This window comes from Clarias gariepinus, chromosome 3 (genome assembly GCF_024256425.1).
Source record: "Clarias gariepinus isolate MV-2021 ecotype Netherlands chromosome 3, CGAR_prim_01v2, whole genome shotgun sequence".
Lineage (NCBI taxonomy): Eukaryota > Metazoa > Chordata > Actinopteri > Siluriformes > Clariidae > Clarias > Clarias gariepinus.
In genome coordinates, this window is record NC_071102.1 from 10,910,803 (window position 1) to 10,931,871 (window position 21,069).

The following is a 21,069-nucleotide window of genomic DNA, read 5'->3' on the forward strand; positions in this document are numbered from 1 at the left end:
ACCACCAGCACAAGTCTGGGATAAGTGCTTTATTGTAGCAGGGGATTATATAGAGAAATAACGGTACAGTAGTTTGGAAGTAGGTTTCTCGGTTACTTACTACTAGCGATACTGGTATGGGTTGATACCAACAGCATGTACTTATATTTGTGAAAAAAACATTATTGCTGCATTCCTAATGAATGTGTTTTTTTTTAAGTATATTGCAGCAGCAAATAACCATACATCTTTATTCTTAATGATTAATGTATTTATTATCACCCAACTTCTCTTTATGACTCAGGGTACATCTGGTTACAAAACTACCACGAATATGAAATGCAACAGTCAAATGTCATATCCTGGTGCTTGCACCAAGATTGAATCATCTCTCTTCCGAAAGTTCACTTTTGTTCCTGTTTCATTCATTTGTCACATTTGATATAAAAACATAGCTGCTTAATCTTCTTTTAGCATAAAACAAAACACAACTTTACCACTCACCGTCTCTCCCCTGCACGGTGTGCACTATATCTTTATATATAACTCACAGACAAGGAAAAAAAGCATAAAAGACATTGATTGAAGGCCACATTTGTCCCTCATCCCATCTCTGAGAGATGATCTCTGTGCTCCGTGTGTCGTTTTCTCATCAGGCAGACACAGATGAGCTCGAGTGAACTCACCACAGACAGCGGGTGTCAAAATGTGTCGACATGAATCAGTTTTACAGCCCATAGGGAACAGCCCTTATTCTCCTCTTTTACCTGCTTCTGTTTCACACCTCTAATAATCTGAACTTCATTGATGACTTAGCACTTGGGTAAAATAAAGCACATGTACCTGCTAGGACTGAGATGAAAATAGATTTTTAATTTGCACAGAAAATGTGGAGTAGATCATGAAATTGCTTTGGTATTTTGTGTTAAAATACTTGAAAATGGGTGGAATGCCTGTCTGTTGCTGGGCACCATGCACCCGCATGTTTATAGACTCCGTATCCACCAGGGGATCATTTAATACAGCCAGTGAACATACTGGGATGTTTTTGGAAGAAGAAGTAAACCTGAGAATCTGTGAAATCCCTCGATACCAAGGATACTGTGAAACAGTAATTATTATTATTATTATTATTATTATTGTTATTTAAATATGAGAAATTCTCAGTCCTTCATACATAATGCGAAAGATGATTGCAAGGCTAATTTTAAGAATGAACTAAATCACAGTTTTGTTATAATTTTATTTAAAAATGAATTCCGTGTGTGTGTGTGTGTGAGAGAGAGAGAGAGAGAGAGAAAGAGAAACGTGAGCTAGTTTACTAGAAGTTAAACATAGTGGCATTTTATGCAAATTCATGTGATGGGTTGCCCGTTACTTGGAAAATTAAATTTTATAGTTTAAAATGACTTTTTCCGCATTTCTTGTTTTAAGACCTGTGCAATTCATTAATGGTTTCCTAATGCGTTGGTGCTAATTTGTTTCCATGCAATAAACCCAGTCATCTAGACATAAAACGATTAGATGTTTGATTTGAAAAATGCATATTGCACAAATTGAATATTTTTATTGCAGTTAATTGTATTCATTCCGAGTTTTAATATTCTTATTGCTTCATAAACTATAGCTCTAGCTATCACCTAGTGCACTGCATATTGTCTTACAAAGTGACTCATCAAACTTCAGTAATATTCCAAATGAGTGTCTTCTGATCCCGATCCAAATATGGACTCATTAATTATAATCAGAAGCAGCCAGGAAAAACAGTGAAGGCCTGTGCACGAACTCTTACAAGCACACACAAACAACAATGTAATTACCCTCCACTATTCCAATTACCAGGAGATGATAATGAGATCTACAGCATGGGATGTCAGCACATCTGTTTACTTGTGTGAGAGGCCCTGAAACTGGGTCAGATTGCATCGTCAAATTAAATTAAATCTCCAAATAGTCAACATTCCCATTCCTGAGTAACCAAAACAGATTACTGCCAGTTAATCTGCAGGCACATTAGACAAATAGGGGCATCTTGGCAGAAAAAATATCAGGTAATTGGTTTGTTTTAGGATATGTATACATTGTTCGGAATGAATATTTGAAACAAACAGGGCTTTGAGGTATGTGAGACTGCATACAGAATACAGTTTTCAGATAGGATCATAAAACACCATTTTTCATAATGACTTAATGCCTCTTTTCTACTGATCCATGCTTTCTTTTGTAAATATGTATACACATTTATATTTTTATCAGATAAAAGGAATCGCATTTGCAGGGAGAAATACAATTTCAAGCCTTTAATATAGTGTCTGTAACTTTTTAATTAAAAGTTTTTAATTGTCATTCAGATGAAACGCCCAATTTAGATTTCACATGAACAGACAAACCTGAAAAAGACTATTATCTTAAAAAGTAAAATTATTAACGTACTGCTAAATGAATTTGACACTACGGAGTTTTTGCTTTTTAAGCTTTTACCAAAAAACAAAGTAACATTATTTACAGGGCATATGCTTCTAGTAGCTTTCACCAATTTTAGTACCAATTGTTATAAAGAAATATGAATAATTTGCATTTTTAATTATTGTTGTTTAAAGTGAGACAGTATAATGCTAAAAAAATTTCCATTTTTGGGGCACATATAGAATGGTCGAAGTTGGCAACTTAAAATTTGTCAGGGAGCAAGATTGGTCACTTCCATGTCGCATAAACATCTTTCTTTGGCACACATATTTCCTGGATTTTATATATATATATATATATATATATATATATATATATATATTAACTTTTAACTATATGCATCACTCCATGAGTCATTGCATGGAGTGATACATATATCCTCAAGGTGTCCTATCAGTCATCAATTACACTAATGTACATACACCAGCATGGGTAAAAGTAGGTTTGTACTGTCCACCATACTGACAAGAGAGCAAATGCATGACAAAAAACACATACAAAACCAGTCACTTTCAGCAAATAACATTGTGTTATCTTAGGCAACATTTTTTGTCCTTATTAACTGCTACCAAGTCGTATAGTTGCCTCTGTTTTAACTATAAAGCCAACTAGCATCTAGCACAAGGCTAGTTGACCAAATCCCTATCTAACTCCTTATCAAGATTATACTAATATTGCTTAATTACAGTGACCAAAGAAAACTAACCAAACCAAAGGGGGATCTTTGGTAGCGAGATGGCCATTTAAAGTTTGTTCATGCCTAATTATTTTTATCCCTTAGAAAGGCCTGGGGACTAAATACTACATTGGGGACACGACTTACTAAGGCATGGAAACAAAATACTGTAGCAAAATGCATGTCCATGAGATACTATGTTGCGGCGAAAAGTTAATAACTTCATAGCATTTAGACTCTTGTAATCTTTGAACAAATAAAAATTTGATTGATTTTGTTTATAACTGTTAAAGATGTATAGTTACCCTTATTTGCTTACTTATTTAAGTCGTGACCACAACATAGTATCTCGTTACCACATCTGGCCACAGAATATTTTTTTTGCCCAGTGTCAGCAGAGAATCCTGTTCACATCTGGGCACAGGCCACACCACCGATAGGTTTAAATAGAAATACACATACAAACATTTGTAGCATAAAAGAGATACATAAATAGATATAGTCATTGTTTCTATATAGGTATAATATAATGGGAATTTTGTTGTACTGAACTGCTATACTCTACTTTAGCTAGACGGATGTGTATGTTATAAATCTATGAACCCGCGATAGCCGCTCTAACAGGAATATTTCAAGACAAAGCGCTGCCAGCAAATTCATTTAACCCTCACTGATTGCACCATATATTTAACTGATTTTTTATAATACCTACTTTGGTGCTCCTATCCACAGAGCTAAACCAGTTCATCATTGTTTTTATCTCGGCTTAGAAATGCACGTCTAAGGGAAGACCACTCTCTTTTCCAGTTCGAGATTGAAAATGCTTTCCTGAGTCAGCGAGAGCAGGGGAAATCGGTTTCATCACTGTCCATTTTCTTCTGGCAGCACAGATGTGCTGAACTACAGGACAGGAGACATGACATATGGTTATAATGTCTCAACACCGCTGCACGAGCTGGTGTTTCTCTCAGCAAGGACACTGAAAGTAGCACATACACTCACCTCTTCAGGGCTGAACTGTTTTGCTGCCTAAAGCTTAGTTCACACTCATATCATTATTGTAGAAACACAGACTACAACAAAACCATTATAATGGGGTGAATACCAAAAAAAAGCTTTAAAAAATGATGATTGAGAATGCAAGAGCGACAGAGGTGTGTGTGGACCGTATAAAGGCAGAAAATTACAGAACGACCAAACACGTATGCAACGAACATATGTTATTGAGCTATTTAAATGAAAACCATTATGAATGCATTCATACATCCAGCTGGGGAGTATGGAGGCGGGGCCAGCAGCCTTTGATGCACAGAGTGTCCTGGTGCCTTTCTATCATGACCAGCATTGATTTTTTTTTTTTTTTTTTTTTTACAAATTGTGCGATATTGACTTTTCTGGAGGATCTGATAAGACTGACTTTTGGTCCTCGCAGGCATGGATGGGTATTGGGTGCCTATGGTTATAGTGATCTGTTAAGCTCACCTGTCATATGTATATCATTATCTTTAAGAAAATAAATTTTATAATAAATAAACCAAAAATAAAGAAAAAATAAATAAATGTGTGTACTTTAGGCTTAGTGCACCATTACCTGGGTAAATATGTAAAGTAATACACAGTTTTTCTTTTTTTTGTTTTAGGTTTTTGGCTTCCAGAGCATTTTCAGATTTTTTTCCCAAAAGTTTTTTGTCCACAGTGGATTGCAAAGAGCAATGCTGGGTATGCAGACTGGGTTTCTGAACCAATGACCTTTATGTCAGTTCTACAACTTCTGTTTGTTTTAGAGTTGTTATTCACTGTGAAATCCATTGCTCTGTGTCAGTGAAAGTAAACATGCCTTTCACAACATTTCTTCGATGCGGTTGAAAATTATATACAGATACCGTACTGTACTATATATACAGAATCAGCCAAAAAAAAAAATTATAGATAAGGGTGTTCCAAAAAGGGATGAAAATTCCTTTATGATGTGGATGGAAAACTAAAATGAATAAGAGAAGACACTGTTTTATTCGTGTTTATATCTTGCATCATCCCAAAATCCCAAAACATTAATTGTATTTCGGACAATATTCTGCAGTCCTACTGTAGTTTACACAATGCAGGGTTTGTATAAGGTGTTAGCTGTACCGGTTATGGTCGCTCACCAGAAAAAGAAAGAAAACTGAGATAATGTAACTAAATGTGTCTTCATATTAAGCAACAGATATGTTCAGCTATCATCTAATTTTCTTTCTGCTTCTTTAGGTTATTAGATTGAATCAGAAGACCATCTAACCTTCATTGTGAATGAAGTTACTTTCCCCTTAAAAGGATGGATGATAGGATAGTGCTTAAAGTCATTCACTTTTAAAAGCATTCCACTGTGAGTGAAAAAAAATATGCCGGAGACACTGGCTCCGTTTTTACTACCTTATACTGTATTTGCTTCCTGTATGGGTTGACTGTACTGTAATTCTCTAACAGTTGTAAAACACAGAGCCTTATGTCATCGTGTAAGAATGAATTTATTGTCAGGCCTGTAAGGTAGCTGTACTGTATGTATTAGTTTTAATTGGTTCCTTGAATGTCTGGTTGTTTTATGTAGAGTACTTTTTATGGCTCCTCTGAATATATGTGAACTGATTTCCAGGCGTGACAGGCACAAAAGCATGACAATTCCCAGTTCAACTGATTGCTCCTTTGCCACTGCTGTGAAATCCTGCTGTGCTGGAAAAGAAGGAAGATTTAGTATGTGTCTGCATGCATGGTGTATCAATTTTCGAAAGTGAAATAGTGTTTTGGGCACTAGTTGTCTCCTTTACTTTCCTTTTAACATTTCGATTTGAAGGGTTTTAAATGCATGTTGGTACCTGAACCAAGAAAGCTCAGTTTCAGTAATTATACCTCAAAGGCAACTTAAGGTTTATTGACAGGCATATTAATATCAACAGACAAACGGGCAGATGGCTACATGCTTTATTATCTCAAAGTGTGGCTTATCTTCAAGGTCGAAACTCTGGAACCAGAAATCTCTGTCACTTTTGCTCTGTCCCTGCATGTGAGATGATGGTGATATTTTCCTTCGGACTGACAAATGAAGCCTTCTATCTCGGCCATCTGTCCTCACAAATGGGCCATCAGTTGTGTCAATGCGCTGCATTTCAATGCTCTGGTGCACTCAAGAGTCAAGGAAAGAAAAGGAAAGAAGAGCAAAAAGGGAAAGTGATGGAATGTGCAGACTGACCATGACACAAGACTTGATCTAAGGTTTGATATATGCACCAGTATTCATCTTGCTTAAAGCAGGTGCATTCACACGACATCAGGATACTTTCAATATGCTTCAAATTTATTTGTCTTTACAGACGATGCATCTTTGTAGAAGTTTGTATAATGCTTGGTCCTATGCGAATAAAAATTGTGTTTTGTATGCTCTTGTGCTGGTTTTCCAAATCAGCTTGTTGCTCAGATACAAGGCAGATATTTTTCTTCATTTTGACCAAGTCATGTGTGAAAATGATTCATCATGTTCCCCAAACTACTCCTTCACAATTTGAGTACTGGAATATGGCAGTGCTGTCAAAGAAAATGATGGAAGGAAAAACTCCTTTCAGACCACTGGCTGATTTCAATTTTGTCACATAATGTTACTGAGCCAAGACTCGACCAACGGAAGCAACCTCAGATCATAACACTGCGTCCGGTGGCTTGTATAGCAGGCTCTGTGCATGATGGGTGCATCGCTTCATGCACTTCCCTTCTTATCCTGATACACCCATCCTTGTATAGGGTCAGTCTGGACTCATTAGACCACATGACCTTTTCCATTCCTCCAAAGTCAAATCTTTATGCTCATTAGTAAATTCAAGCTTTTTTTCTGATTAGCCCCACTAATGAGTGGTTTTCTTATGGACACACAGCTTTTAAGTCCCAATCCTGAGAGTTCCCATCACATTGTGTGTATGAACATGCTCTTGCTTTCAGTTTTAAACCAAGCAATGGTTGCATACCAGGCAAAGGGTTCAAGGTTGTTGATCCGACCTCCAAATTCCCCAGATCCCAGTCTGATGGACCATGCAGTGTGCCAGAAAATCAAGTCAGATCCATGAAGGCTCCATCTTGCAACCTTACAGCCCTTGGCTGGCGAAAGATCTGCTGGTGCCAGACACTACAGCATACCTTCAAAGGTCTTGTCGAGTCATGCCTCAAGGGGTCAGTGCTGGTTTAGTGGCACAGAGGGAACCTACTGTAGACAACATTATGCTAAATGTTTTGCAGTTTTAAATGTATATAGTTTTAAATGTAATTTATGTGTAAGAGCTGTGTAGGTCCTGTTTAAGTCCACAACAAGTTACTAGTCCTGGTGTTGTTTAGGAACATCTTCAAAACCGGTTGCTTTTGAAGCAGGTATGGATAACAGGCTGTGTGAGGGGAAGGTTAGAAATGTTGGTGAAGTCCTCTAGGACAAGTTGTTTCTGTCAGCACGGGTTTTTAGAACATGCATAAAATTGATTGTTAAAAAGGAGCTGGCCAGCATCGTCCTTGGCAGGGGATCTGCCTGTGCAGTCTGTGATAGTCCCTACTGTACCTGTTCCTGGAGCTGAGATTCAGCTCTGTTCTTCAAGTTCTGGCTCAGAACCAGGAACCATGACAAACCTAGGAATTATAGGATTTGACAAGATTAGACTGGCATCTTTTAGGTTTTTTTGTGATGTGTTGCTGTTCGGCCCCCAAAATAGCACACTTTTTTATTTTTCATCCTGTCAATCATTATAATTATAACTACATTAACAATGTGGGAATTAACATTTTAAGAATGTTTATAAAGCTGACGTAAAACCTTTTTTAAAGCAAATGATCGTGACAACTGGAATATGCTTAGAACGTTCCTATAGCAGTGCCATACAGAAACCGTTCCACCTAACCTAAAGTCATTAGCTCAGTCAGCAGTTAAGGATGCATGCTACTGACTAGAAAGCTGTGATTGGGCCATGTGTGAGGCTGAATTGTCACTCTGCTGGTGGGATTACATGCTTGAACTGCAGAAAGACTTATTAACCTGCTCATCAGATCTCTGGTCTTTGGAGCTTGCCGTGGCCCAGACAGATACTGTAGATTTACCTTCATTTGTGTTTATTTAAAGCATTTTGGACAGTTTAGATTGAAGTATCCTTTAAATACAAAAATATGTAAACTTGCTTTGCTTGGCTTTCTCCTGACAAGTTTTCACAAGCTTCCGGAAGTTCGTGCAACTTATGCACACGCATAGCCAGGGTCAGTGTATGCCGAAAATATTTTGTATACCGAGGCAAATTTCTTGCGAAATTTCAGTTCTTCAGGTGTAAAAGTCTTGAGCCAAAAAACAAATGCTTTACCGCCACAGGCTGCAAGGTGTATGTAAAAACCTTAGCAGCACCCTAATTCCCCCACTCGTCTGTTCCAACCACTCAGCATTCAGCATCACCACTGTACTAATAACTGACCTGATCATTTGTCATCTGCACCTGATTCTCACTGGTTCATGCCTTAAGTAAGAAAAATATTTTATACTTAAATGATATTTGAGGGCGGCACGGTGGTGAGGTGGTTAGCACTGTTGCCTTGCACCTCCAGGGTCCGGGCTCGATTCTCGGCCAGACTCGAGTCCCGTCTCTGTGTGCATGGAGTTTGCATGTTCTCCCCATGCTTGGTGTGTTTTCTCCGGGTCCTCCGGCTTTCTCCCACAGTCCAAATATATGCAGGTAATGCTAATTGCCGTTCCCAAATTGCCCATAGTGTGTGAATGAGTGTGTGCCCTGGGTGTACCCTGCTTCGTGCCCAAAGTCTCCTGGGATAGGCTCCAGGTCCCCGCGACCCTGAATACAGGCTGTATAGAAGATGAGTGACTGACTGAGTGAATGATCTTTGTTTGTTAAGCCACACAGTTCAAGTATCATTCCTCTAACACTGATCAGGTACAGGGACTGGACTGGAAAAAAAAGGCAAAAACTTGTCAAAAATAATAGACAAAAAGTCCTTCAGGAAGCCTGGAAAACTATTTCTCAAGACTACATTAAAAATACAAGAAGGTCTGTCTCTATAAAAGCGAAATGTAGGAGGGGTATTGTTATTAGAATTATCCGTTTTTTTAATGCAAGATATTCTGGCTTTTTTTTTAATCTCTGTACTCATTCTTGATGGTGTTTTTCTCTCTGCCGCAAAATGCTTAGAACTGGATGTACAGTACAAATGTAATCAACACCCCACTTGCATTTGCTCATAAGTCTAGTAAGAGTGTCTGTTGTATCTTTTAATGAAGGAGATGGGGGGTCTTGCAATAAAGAAGGAGATATGTCAGCTGTGTTTCCCCATGGCTGCAGGTAGCACTTGATTAAATATGCTGACCTCAGGGCAAATCTGCTATAAAAGGCAAAGTCATGAGAGAATCCAAAGCAATCAGAAAAAGAAAAAAAAATCACTCTCGCCAGCATGCAGTTTGCATTCAGAGATGCCCTTCTTTCATTCACAGAATGTCACTGCTACAGTATAGAAAGCAATGAACTTTTTTTTCAAAATAGGAACTAAAACTTTTCAAACCTATATCTCACACTTCTCTTAAGGCCTGTAACTTTAAATATTCAAATTCATTTCGGTGCTGGTGAATTTTTGAAAACTGTGACCCAGTTACATACAAAATGCATCGTTTGATTCTATCGAGTGAAAAGAGATGAAGCAGCTCGGTGGAGTGTTATCAGGAAAGCTGAAAGAGATACAGTTCTCTGAGCTGGCACCAAAATCGACATGGTATTGACCGGTGGAGAATAGGTTTCATTAACGGGAGGCGTAATTTGACATCGCATGACTTCGGATCGGTCGTGCGGCCGTATTTTAACTCTGTGTATTTGCCAGCGAGGGGTTTTATTGATAAAGCAGTTAGGCATGATCGTGATGTTGGCCTCGCTGTGTCTGTAAGAAGATCCTCTGAATAGTTTTTGCTACTTTATCATTTTGAATTCAGCAGACTGAGGGTCTTATTCGGAGCTGTGCTCATCTGCAGGTCTCACACGAACAAATATTTATTTTTATCTTATCTTAACCTTAGATATTTCTTAATCTATACTTATAATAAAACTGTAAAGTTGGCATGTCTGTACAATAAAAGATATTAGCAAAAAAAAAAAAACGGGGGGGGGGGTGTAAGATAGATCTTACAGTAATAGAACACATCAAGAAGTTGTTTGGAATTTTGGTCCGTTTGTTTGTGCGCGCATCACGTAAAAAATACTGAACGAATTAAAATAAGTCTTGACAGGTGTATTTGGTCGAGCTTGAGGTAACATTCAGGCTAAGTTTCATCGCAATCGGCCCACAGAAAGAAAAGATATGCTAATTTAAAATTTTAAAGGAAAACCCCTTATATACAGTATATATAAAAATAAGTTCATCTCAAAACTCAACAGATTTCTCTTAATAGTTGCATCAAGATGAAAAAAAAACTATAAATTTTCTAACAAATCCCACTTTCTGCGCTAAAATAGGTTACGAGACTTAAGCTAGTTCTAGAACATGATGTGAGCTAATCCTAGTGCATGAAGGCAGGACTGTTAAAAGCAGCATGTGTTTAGCGCAGTTAAGCACGCTCACATTCAGATTCCCATCAAGTGCTGGAGTAGAGCTTGTGGCATCAGACACAACGTGAAACCAGACCAGCTGCCATTTTGTCTGGCAGTCTGTGTGTGGTTTTTACAATGCCGGACAGTTGTTGTAAACAACATGAGAATGGCAAAAAGCTTGAAGACAGTTTTATCAGTTTCCCACTGACAAAAACAAAAGAGATTTGTGGTTATCAGCCTGCCAGCAGGAAGACGAGGCTAATCCTGGTCAGAGATGAGCCCCTGATAGGGTTCATCGGCACTTGTGTAGTGACCACTTTATCACAGGCAGCATAATAATGAAATACATTCCCAGTTAAATCTAAGTTTTGTTGTTATTTAATTCATTGTACACGCAGGGTTAAATTTGAATGTTATTGTTTTATTAACGTTATTATGCTTCTTATTATATTCAGTTTTTATGTTGAAAAGCTGGTTCCTCGATAGGTAGATTTATTAGATCTAATTATGGCAGTAAGGGTATGGTCAAGCATTGTATCACGTTATTCTTTCCACCTATGGCTTGTTATCAAGGTCATATATTTGTGTTTTCTCTGTTGGCAGAGAGAAGCCCAGAGGGAGTTCACGTGCAGCAAACCGAGTGCGTGTGTGTTACAGTACATGGCTGAAAAGCAACTGTTAAATTCACAACTAGTGCTACATAAAAGCTAACTCATACACTGCCCATCTCTGTCATTACTCATAAGAGAACTTTTGCGTTAGTTTTTTTCTAATCTCAGCAGTTTTTTTTAAAAAAGTTGTTTTTAATTCACACACACTGAACAGCTAGTTACACCGGTCTGAGCAGACGCACAGCGACCCCAGTCACTCATCAAGGCAGCACAGATAGCAGAGTGACAGGTGAATAGCAAGGAAGAAGAAAAACCTGGTTATGAACTGATGTGTTTAATAACGGAATGTGAACTACGCTGATATTCTGCTTTTGATTCTCGTTTACCACGAAATCTTACCTGAGGAAAAAAAAGCTTTAATTTCACCATGTCATACATTTCCCAGTACACGGTCCTTTAAAAAGTTTAACAGCTGGAGCCTGATAAAAATCAGTAATATCCAATGACGAATTTCTCAATACACCATTACCTGCTCTCTCTCATCATGTTTTCAGTAAAATCTGCAGGGGTAAATTTAGCCGGCGATTCATCATTATTTGGCCTGGCTTATTATCTGTGGCAGGTATGATTCCCAGAAAGAATGGCCCAAATGCTTCAATTTGAACCCCTATACCAAATTAGCGATCGTAGCACACATAGATCATGCATATTGGATATTATTGTGTTAAATTACTCAAATGTTTATTTCCTAGTTTATTAAGCTACCTGCGATAAAATGGTCACTACAAAAACGCCAGTGACCACCAGCAGTGGCTCATTTTTGACCAGGATTAGCCAAGTCTCACTGCTGGATGGCAGATAACAACAAATCTCTTTTCTTTTTGTCAGTGGGAAACTAATAAAACCATCTTCCAGGGTTTTGACCTCATACTTTGTGGCATGCCCATGTTCAGCATTGAAATAACCACAGACAGGTTGCCAGACAAAGTGGCGGCTGGCGCAGTTTTACATCAGGTCTGACGTCATATGCATGATCTCTATAGTCTGGTGTAACAAAATTGACGACACCACAAACATGGACTGCGTGCACAGACTGGTGAGCAGTGGCAGCGGGCAGAGTGGGCCGGCGTTGCCAATGGCTCCTGTGAGCTTCCTTGAGCATCTTGAGTATCACCTCCCGTGATCGCCCAAACCGGGTATTTCCAAGACACTCCTCGTCTGGGCGGCTTTCCCGGCTGAGAACGGAAGCCTTGTCATGGAACACACAGCAGCTTTTTCTCTTTCAGCGGCAGGGTCACGAAATCCGGCTCTTTTTGAGAGTTACGGTGCCGGGGAGCTCCAGCAGTGCTCGCCTTTGAAGTTCTGGGCGCATAGCAAGGCACCTCTCGCATGCCATTCCTCACGCTTTTAGTGTCCACCGCGCGACTCTGCTCGCTAGTTTTTTTATCGCTTTCCAGGTCCAGACAAACAGACCACTAGAGAGACAGCCAGACAAAACCTCAAGCTACACTCCCCTCCGTGTTTTATAGCGCGGGGAGAAGCCAGAGACCCATTAGTGCGGATAAACTACCAGCCGGTGCCCACCTAGTGAGCTCCGGAGTGAGCGAGGAGCAATAGGAGATTTAGGCGCACACCACATCTGGGTACAGCCAATTTATTTTAGATAAAATATCTAGGTGTTCGACTCATGTCAAGATACTTAGCAATGTAAGTCCATTTTCACTACAGTACCTGGCATACTGTACAGTATGTATAATATTAAATCTTGACCAGCTACTGTACGTTGCTAGTTGAGTCCTAACACTAAGGACACTGTGCATCATACCATCAATGAATTTATACCAGTCAGCCATACATTAACACAACATACCATTAAAACATTAACTTTGATTCTCAGTTAAATCGCTGTTGTTGTGCAGACCATATTGGCGCTGTGGTGACCCCTTGCCGGGAGCAGTTGAAAGACTAACAACAACAAACTGGTTACAAGATCATGGACATGCAAGTCTCACCTATGCCCAAACAAACAAGTCAATGCTAGTCAAAATAGAAATGTGCAAGAAGACCAAGTGCACCATGGTCCAACATGTATGGGGCCCAGCAGGGCGAAGAGTTCAAGGTTGTTGATTTGACCTCCCTAGATCCCTGTCCAATTCATGCGGGCCTCATCCTGCAACCTACAGCACCCAAACGATCCACTGCCAATGGCCTGGCATTAGACCCCACGGCACACCTCCAGATGTTTCGCAAAATGCCGAAGCTGCGCCAATGGCGCATGGGGAACATATATAACACTGGGTATAACATTTTGCTTTGTGATGTTATGGCTTTTTTTTTCTTTTTTTACAAAAAACAACAAAACCAGTTATTATCCAGAATTACTATATTGATAGAGTTGGAAAGTTAACTTTAAGATAAAACTACATATATCAAACTAAAAAAACTGGTTATGCATCTTCTACAGCATTTGTTTTTAGAGTATCATGGTTGTAATTGATTATATCGCCCCAGCAAATGTTCTTAGGCTTCCATTAGAAGGGAAATTTAATTCAATTTAACAGGTTGCATATTCTTTACAGTAGCCCATAGACATTAGCCTGTTTTGTTACTGGAGGAAAATCCCTGAGGATTTTTGAGGATATTGCCATATACGTCAAATTCAGTCAGAGCTACAGGTATCGAGTGCTAGAAGCACTGGTGAGAGTCTATTTCCCTCCCCTTTATTAAAGCATTATTCGCAGAACACTACAGGGCATCATAATGTCCATAGGCCTCTAGTTGGTTTTCCCTCATCAGCATTTCTGCGCTGCATTTACCTGCTTCTTGTCATCATTGTATGCTGACGCTCATGTTTAGGGACCCCTGGGAGTTTGTCTCAACAGTGTAGATGGCTTTCACATCTCTGAGCAGTTTCTAGTCACTGTACTGCACATTCCTGTTGTTTCCCCTCTTTTTACCCTGGATAGCCAACACACTTATCATGCAGTTCATAAATGGCTCAGGGTTGGTCAGACGTATCTAGGGAGTCATTTTTCTATAATGGTGGCATTTATTGCACATATGCGTTATACACATACTGTCCACTTTTATAGGAACATCTGTTTATTTATGCCGCTATCAAATCAGCCAGTGATGTGTGGGTGTGGTCGGGGATGTCACCCAGTGACCTTGGTGGAAAATCACAGCATGCATGAACATGTGGAAAGGGGAGTATTCGATTGTTTCATGGTACGTCGAGTTCACAGAACAACATTTGCATGCTATAAAACTAGTATTATATGGTTTGCTTTCAAATTAATTATCTAGGTTAGAGAATGAACGTTAATGTTTCATGTGTCTGTCAAGTCCAGGCTGAAGTTCATTTATTGTTTTATCTCTCTCAGACAGCTCCACAGATCCAAACTGACATTTCTCCATCTGTCTCTTATATCCCCCATCGACGCTCGCTAAAACCTGCCTCCACACTGTGTTTAAAATGGGAGGCATTTTGGGAAAAACAGAAGGCATTTATCCTTTTTCCATCTGGCAGCTGGCACGTACACGAGTGCCAGATGCAATGGGACGGGCACCCTGTTCCTTGCAAGATAACGTGTTAACCTTGTAGTATGATGCACTAGCCTTTTGACTCAGTTGCTCAAGTTGACTTTGATGCTTTTGCCATTGATGTATTCAGGCTTGTCCTACTGTCCTTTGTTTTCACTCTTCTCCCTTTGGTGGCATACTGGGTACTTTCTTTTTTCATTTTATTTCCCCTGACCTTTCAAGCATTATTTGATGATATCTCCTCTTTACCGCCCTCTGTATTTTTCGTCCAAACCTAGGAGGTTTGTGGTCATAAATCTTGACTCCAGCACATCTCCTGACTCATAACACACTGGTCTGTGTGTGTCCTACTTCAAAAAGCTTATCAGCTCTCAGGTTTGTCACACAGAACTGCTGTGAGAATGAACAGATTAGTCAAGGGGGACTGACACTAGTTTGACCAATACTGGATAAGGAATTCATTTCGCCATCTCGTTTTTTCCTTCACATACTACAACCCTTGGCAGTGCAGTCACATTCCACACTTATGTGGAATAAAATTTAAATGAAATAATACATCTTTGGGCATTTCCTTAATGGCTGTACGGTGATAAATGAGCTATATTATCTTACATTTAAAGTTGTCTGGCCATGATAAATATCTATGAATTGTCCATTTTTATATAATAATAATAATAATAATAATAATAATTTAAAAAAATGCACTGTTCAAAATACAGTAGTAATAAGGACATGGCTTACTAATTGTGTGTTAGCATAATTAATTAGACTAATATTCTGTAGTTTGGATTCCTCTAATTAAGAACAGTGCAATAAGTGTTGCTCAAATAGTGGTAATTTTTTTTCTTTTTTCCTAGGTCATAAGGGTAAGTGGATTTTTGTTGAGTATGTTTTTTTTTTTACACTGATTATGTTAATTATGTTTGTTTCAAAAGATATGGAGAGGCAAACAGAAGGCTTGGGTTCTGGCCAGAAAAAGCCGCCTCACTCCTCCTCAAGTCACCCAGAAGACTCCAGTGACAGCACAGATGAGACAAAGCATGTGAGTTATTTTCTTTTCATGCTCTTTAATACTTTAACACTTAAAAATCGGATTTCTAATTCCGATATTTGCTTGTTTATTACTTACACGTTTGATCATATTTTTTTTATTGTAACAGCCGTTCTAAGTGCAACCTGGGATTTTAGGATTTCATTTTATTTATATATTTTGTGCTACGGCGGACTAGACTGATGTTTCCATTTCTATTTATTGATTTCTAAGCCTTTTATCCAACTCATAAGTGTGGATAAGCCAAGCTTAGAGCTTCTACAGGAGCTGACAAATGCTGTAAGATAACATTTCCACAAATTTACCTAAAAATGCATGAGACCCTGCTTTACTGAACAGAATGTGTTTAATAAATGCAAATGAATGCACCTATTATCTACGTAGTTCGGACGCTTAAAAAAGTAGTACAGTTGGACCTCTGCATAGGAATGCCTCGCCTTGCAAATTTCCACCTTAAGAGCGAAAATTTCGCAATAAATTTGCCTCTGTACGCAAAGCATTTTCTGCAAATTTGGCACTTTGTTTTGCACCTATTTCCAATAGCTGATCGAAGTTTTTGTGCACAATTTAGTGAAGACATACAGTAGAACCATGGGTACCAAGAATGGTGTTAAGGATGGCCGAAATCCTTAACCTTAAGGTTTGTTTTTTAAAGCAGCCAGTGGCAAGAGGAACCAAATTAAGGTTTAATGTCCATTTATTTGATATTTTACTTTATTTCCTGTCTTTTCTAAATGCTTTGATTGTTTTTCAATACAAAAATATGATTATACTTTATATTTTGGGGAGTAAAAACAGGGATACCAATTAGATCGCCATGAGAAAATGTGTTTCGCAATATGACATTTCGCCTTAATAACTTAAATTTATTTGCTGAGGTACCACCGTATTTGCATATTAAAATTTTATATTTTGCCTGTTTTAGCTTTGTTTTATACTTACATTAGGCAAGGTTTGTCTTTAAAATCACATACATACTTACCTGTTTTGAGATTTTAAAAAAGTAGTATATTCCCAATTCTAGCTTTTAACCTTTTGCACCGGATGTCAAAATGTGACTACCATGACGCCAAGCACAACAGAATAAATTTGCCTTTAACGGTACGTTAAGCGACATTAGGCTACTATGTAGTTATGTATAAAACCACAAGAATGTTATGATATCTTGTGAATCTTATGATATCTCCTTTGTAACTGTTTCTAAGTCATTCTGCCCATATTGTTGTTCCCGGCTAACTATCTTCTAACACAAGGCTGAATCCCTAATCCCTCTCTAACTCTAGATGAAGGAGCACTAACAAGTGGTGTGCGTAACAAGTGATTGTACTTCCTACACAGCGCACTAGATTTCCTTTGGGACTCAACCTCGGAACAGTTAGTTAGCTATTAATTAAAACGCTTGAGATGTTAGTATTAGTCAACCTTTCATCATTTTATGAAGTTAAAAGCACAGCATGTTCAATAGCATGATCTCATTTGCAATGAGCTAATGCTAACGCTAGGAAACCCCACCAACTAGGAAGAGTATCATTTGTAGACTGTCTGAGGTAATAATGCTTTGATAACAAATCATACTTCTGCTAATTATTATCATTATCATCTTCTTTATCCATTTTCACACACCTGTTAGTCTATTGAATAAATGACGAAGTCCATCACTACATACTGCTTATGAAAAGAATCAGCAGAACAGAAGCTATCAAATGCTAGGTTACTCTTATCTGTGTGACTAAACATCAGGTAATCTGGTATGTAGTTGTTTAATCAAGTAATATTTGTGTTGTTTTTTTACCTCATTATCAACGAAAATACATCGTAGCCTAATGTTGCTTAAAACGTCATAGTCAATTAAGGCAACAGCAGTTTAGGTAGATAGCTATGCATTGCTATGTTAAGCTATCCTAGCAGAAGAATCTTAAAATATTAACCCTATTATGGGTCATATCTTTGCACTTTGACTCCACTTAACTCTATTTTCATTCCACATTACTTCTTTATTCTGAGCATAACTGTGGCTAGATTTGTGGCTAAATTTGGTTCAAAGCATCTCCTTTCAACGGGTTCAGGTTTTTAGTTTCTAAGCCTATGTAAGCTTTAAACCTTTATTTCTGATATGCCTAGCCAACCAGACCTTTTATATTCGTATAATATCATCATTTCATTTATATTAACTTCAGGTCAGTATAAAGGTTCTCTCACGTCTGGATAATGTCACTCTCCATGGGGAGTCAAGGGTGTAACAGACTTAATAGAAACATTGCACATTATCATTCAGTACAACAGTCACTTCACTCACTAATGCATTAATGGATGGAGCTTTGTGTGCCTTTGTATTCCAGACACTCGACCACTCCAAGGTCTGTTTACTTCGATTGATTTGTCTGCGTCTTGTAATGTGCAGGCTAATGTAAAGCCCGTCTTAATGAGTCTGCCTGAGACAGTGTGACTCATTTGGAAAGAAAAAAAAAAAAATAGTGCTTAGTATGTATTGTTGGAATAAATGGCCAGTTGTTTTAGTCATAGATTATCAAGCACATTTGTTTTACTGTAGCAGACGCAGTGCTTTTGTGCGATGGATGAAGTTCTGTGTGATTTACGAAGAATGAATCAACTCACATGAATCAGCCCCAGTACTGAAAAGATTTTCATCATGTCAAGGTGTTTATGAAGGCAGGAAAAATATTAGTCAGCCTTTTCTTTAACTCTGTGTGGACTCTAAGACTGTAAATTGTGTTACCCTTTTTTTCCCCAACGCAGCGTGACAGCGGCATCCATACAAATGCTCCTTACAGCATGATCTTAAATGATCTTTCGCCTTATAGTTAATAGTCTATTCCTACACGCTTCACCAAGCAACAATACACCTTGTGCTAGCAGTTCTTGAAACGCTTTTGAGTCAGCAGCTGATGAAGGCCAAGTAAGGTTATATAAAGTTTATGCAAAGTATGTTATAAGAGATTATATATTAAACTTGAAAACACATTAGGTTGTTGCAACTTAACCTGAAAATATGTTATCTAAACAGGTGTATTTACTTCTAGTGTATTAATAGTCATGAGCCCTATTTGGACGGGACTAGTTTTTCAAACGACGTTTGAGTTAGAATTTTTTTCAGACGACGTCTGTCAGTTCATGTATGCATTCAGACAGGACTAACATCTCCGTGTTTATTACGGAGGTAGGAGTGTCTGTGTTTTACATGTGGGCGTTGCACAAGACCACATGTCCAGGATGCATGGATTCTACATCCATTATTGGTGCGCAAACTTGAATACCGGCGCGCTAGAGATAGTACGGTAGTTCACATTGACCAAAACACAAAAGAAAACGCGTTTTTGAAAAAATAAATAAATAAATTCGGCAATCACAGGCATTCGGACGGGATTAGATTTCTCAGAGGACCTCCGAGTTTGCTGAAAAACAGTAGGTAATTTGCTCTGGAATTTTTACAGAGGTCGTGTGAGAGAAAGAGACATGGCATTAAAGACATGGGATTAAAATCAAAGTACGTCTGTGAAACAGAAATTTCTATAACGACCCCCTGTAAAAGCAGTCTCGTCCGAATAGGGCTAAATTATAAAAGTACTTTTTTGCAATGGTCTGACAAAGTTTTATTTTGGAAAAAAGTCATTATCTTTTATTTTATATGATGTGGATTCCATAAATACATCATAGCAGTTTGATGGCAAAATGAGATAAATCCCTTTTTATTTTTTATTTTTTAATAAAGCAAGAAGTACTGCACAGTGATAGAAAATAGTTTTATAAGGGTCTTTCAAAAGAGTCACAAAGTTGTTAAAAAGCATATACAGTATAGTGGAACCTTGAATTACGAGCTAAATTTGTTCCAGAAGTGGGCTCATATTCCAAAAGACTCGTAAACCAAATTTAAATTACCTGTAAGAAATAATGGAAACTCAAATTATTCGTTCCACAGCCCCCAAAAAATAAATACATAAAAATAATTAACACAAAATATAAAGTAAAAATAAAACAAATTAACCTGCACTTTACCTTAAAAAAAAGTAAAAAAAATATCCCGACAGATAAGTGTTTCCGTTTAAGTGTTTCACGCTGTGTGTTACACGCTCGCACACATAAGAAAGGCTGAGAGAGAAAATGGATTTTTAACCTTCTAATGAGACAGTAAATCTTTCTCCTTTTTTACAAAATGTATTAAAAATCTTTGCTTGTCTTGCTGAACACCCGCAAACCGTGTTACTCACAATCCAAGTCTTTACTGTATACTAAAATATTTTGTTAACATTGTTTGATTTGTATAGTTCTAGATTTCAAATCTGTAAAACTGCACATACTGTATGGAATAATGTAATTGAGTAACAACAACAACTACTATTACTACTACTACTACTACTAGAGTCAGTTGTTATTTTAGGACATGAAGGTCAGCTATTCTGGAATAGTTCATGCAAGAACAGTATTGTCAAGTGCATTTGCAAAACCCATCAAGCACCATGATGAAACTGGCTCTCCCAGGAAAGCAACACCAAAACTTTCCTCTGCTGCAGACTAGATGTTCATTTAGAGCCTCAAAAATACCCAATTAACATCTCAGGTTCAAGTCATTATGAAGGCTTTACATAGCACAAGTATGAGAGACATCTCGGTATAAACTGTTCAAAGGAGATTATTGAATATTTTGGATGCCTTTAGCATTGCTTTAAAATGTAGAAAGAAATTAAAATAACGAGAGACCATGGAGGTAGAAGGTGCAAACTTTTGACTGGTAGTGTACATGTGAATTTTTACATTTCATTATGTGAAAGTCCATCTCCCAAAATTTTGTCACAATGGATAAATCAGCCTGGAGGTGTGTTTGTGGTTACTTAGGTATGTCATTTAGTATCAATAATATGTTGGTTATGAGGTTATATGAAAAAATTTGATTTTGTAATGTGTCAAACAGCAAGTAATGACAGCAAATTAGTTGAGTTTTGTTATGCATGATACATTTTTAATTACAAAGATCGTTGTAGATCATTTGATCATCGTTGTAGATTAACGTATTGTAAGGTTATTTCTGCTGAATCACACAGTATCGTGGACATTATCTAATTTATTAAATATCAGTAACAGTTTCTTGGCTTAAACATTCTCCAAAACCCCTTTGAACATATTAAAACCACTTACTTAGCTGTTTTGTAACAC

At 37.9% G+C, this 21,069-nt stretch overlaps 1 protein-coding gene across 1 annotated transcript in view; it reads left to right on the plus strand.

The window, feature by feature from the left end:
- b4galnt4b (beta-1,4-N-acetyl-galactosaminyl transferase 4b) overlaps window positions 1-21,069 on the plus strand; it is a 108,221-nt gene that overhangs the window by 20,063 nt on the left and 67,089 nt on the right. Inside the window, exon 3 of the mRNA XM_053492041.1 lies at window positions 15,785-15,891. Coding sequence (XP_053348016.1) covers window positions 15,785-15,891 — 107 coding nt within the window. The remainder of the gene's footprint in view (window positions 1-15,784; window positions 15,892-21,069) is intronic.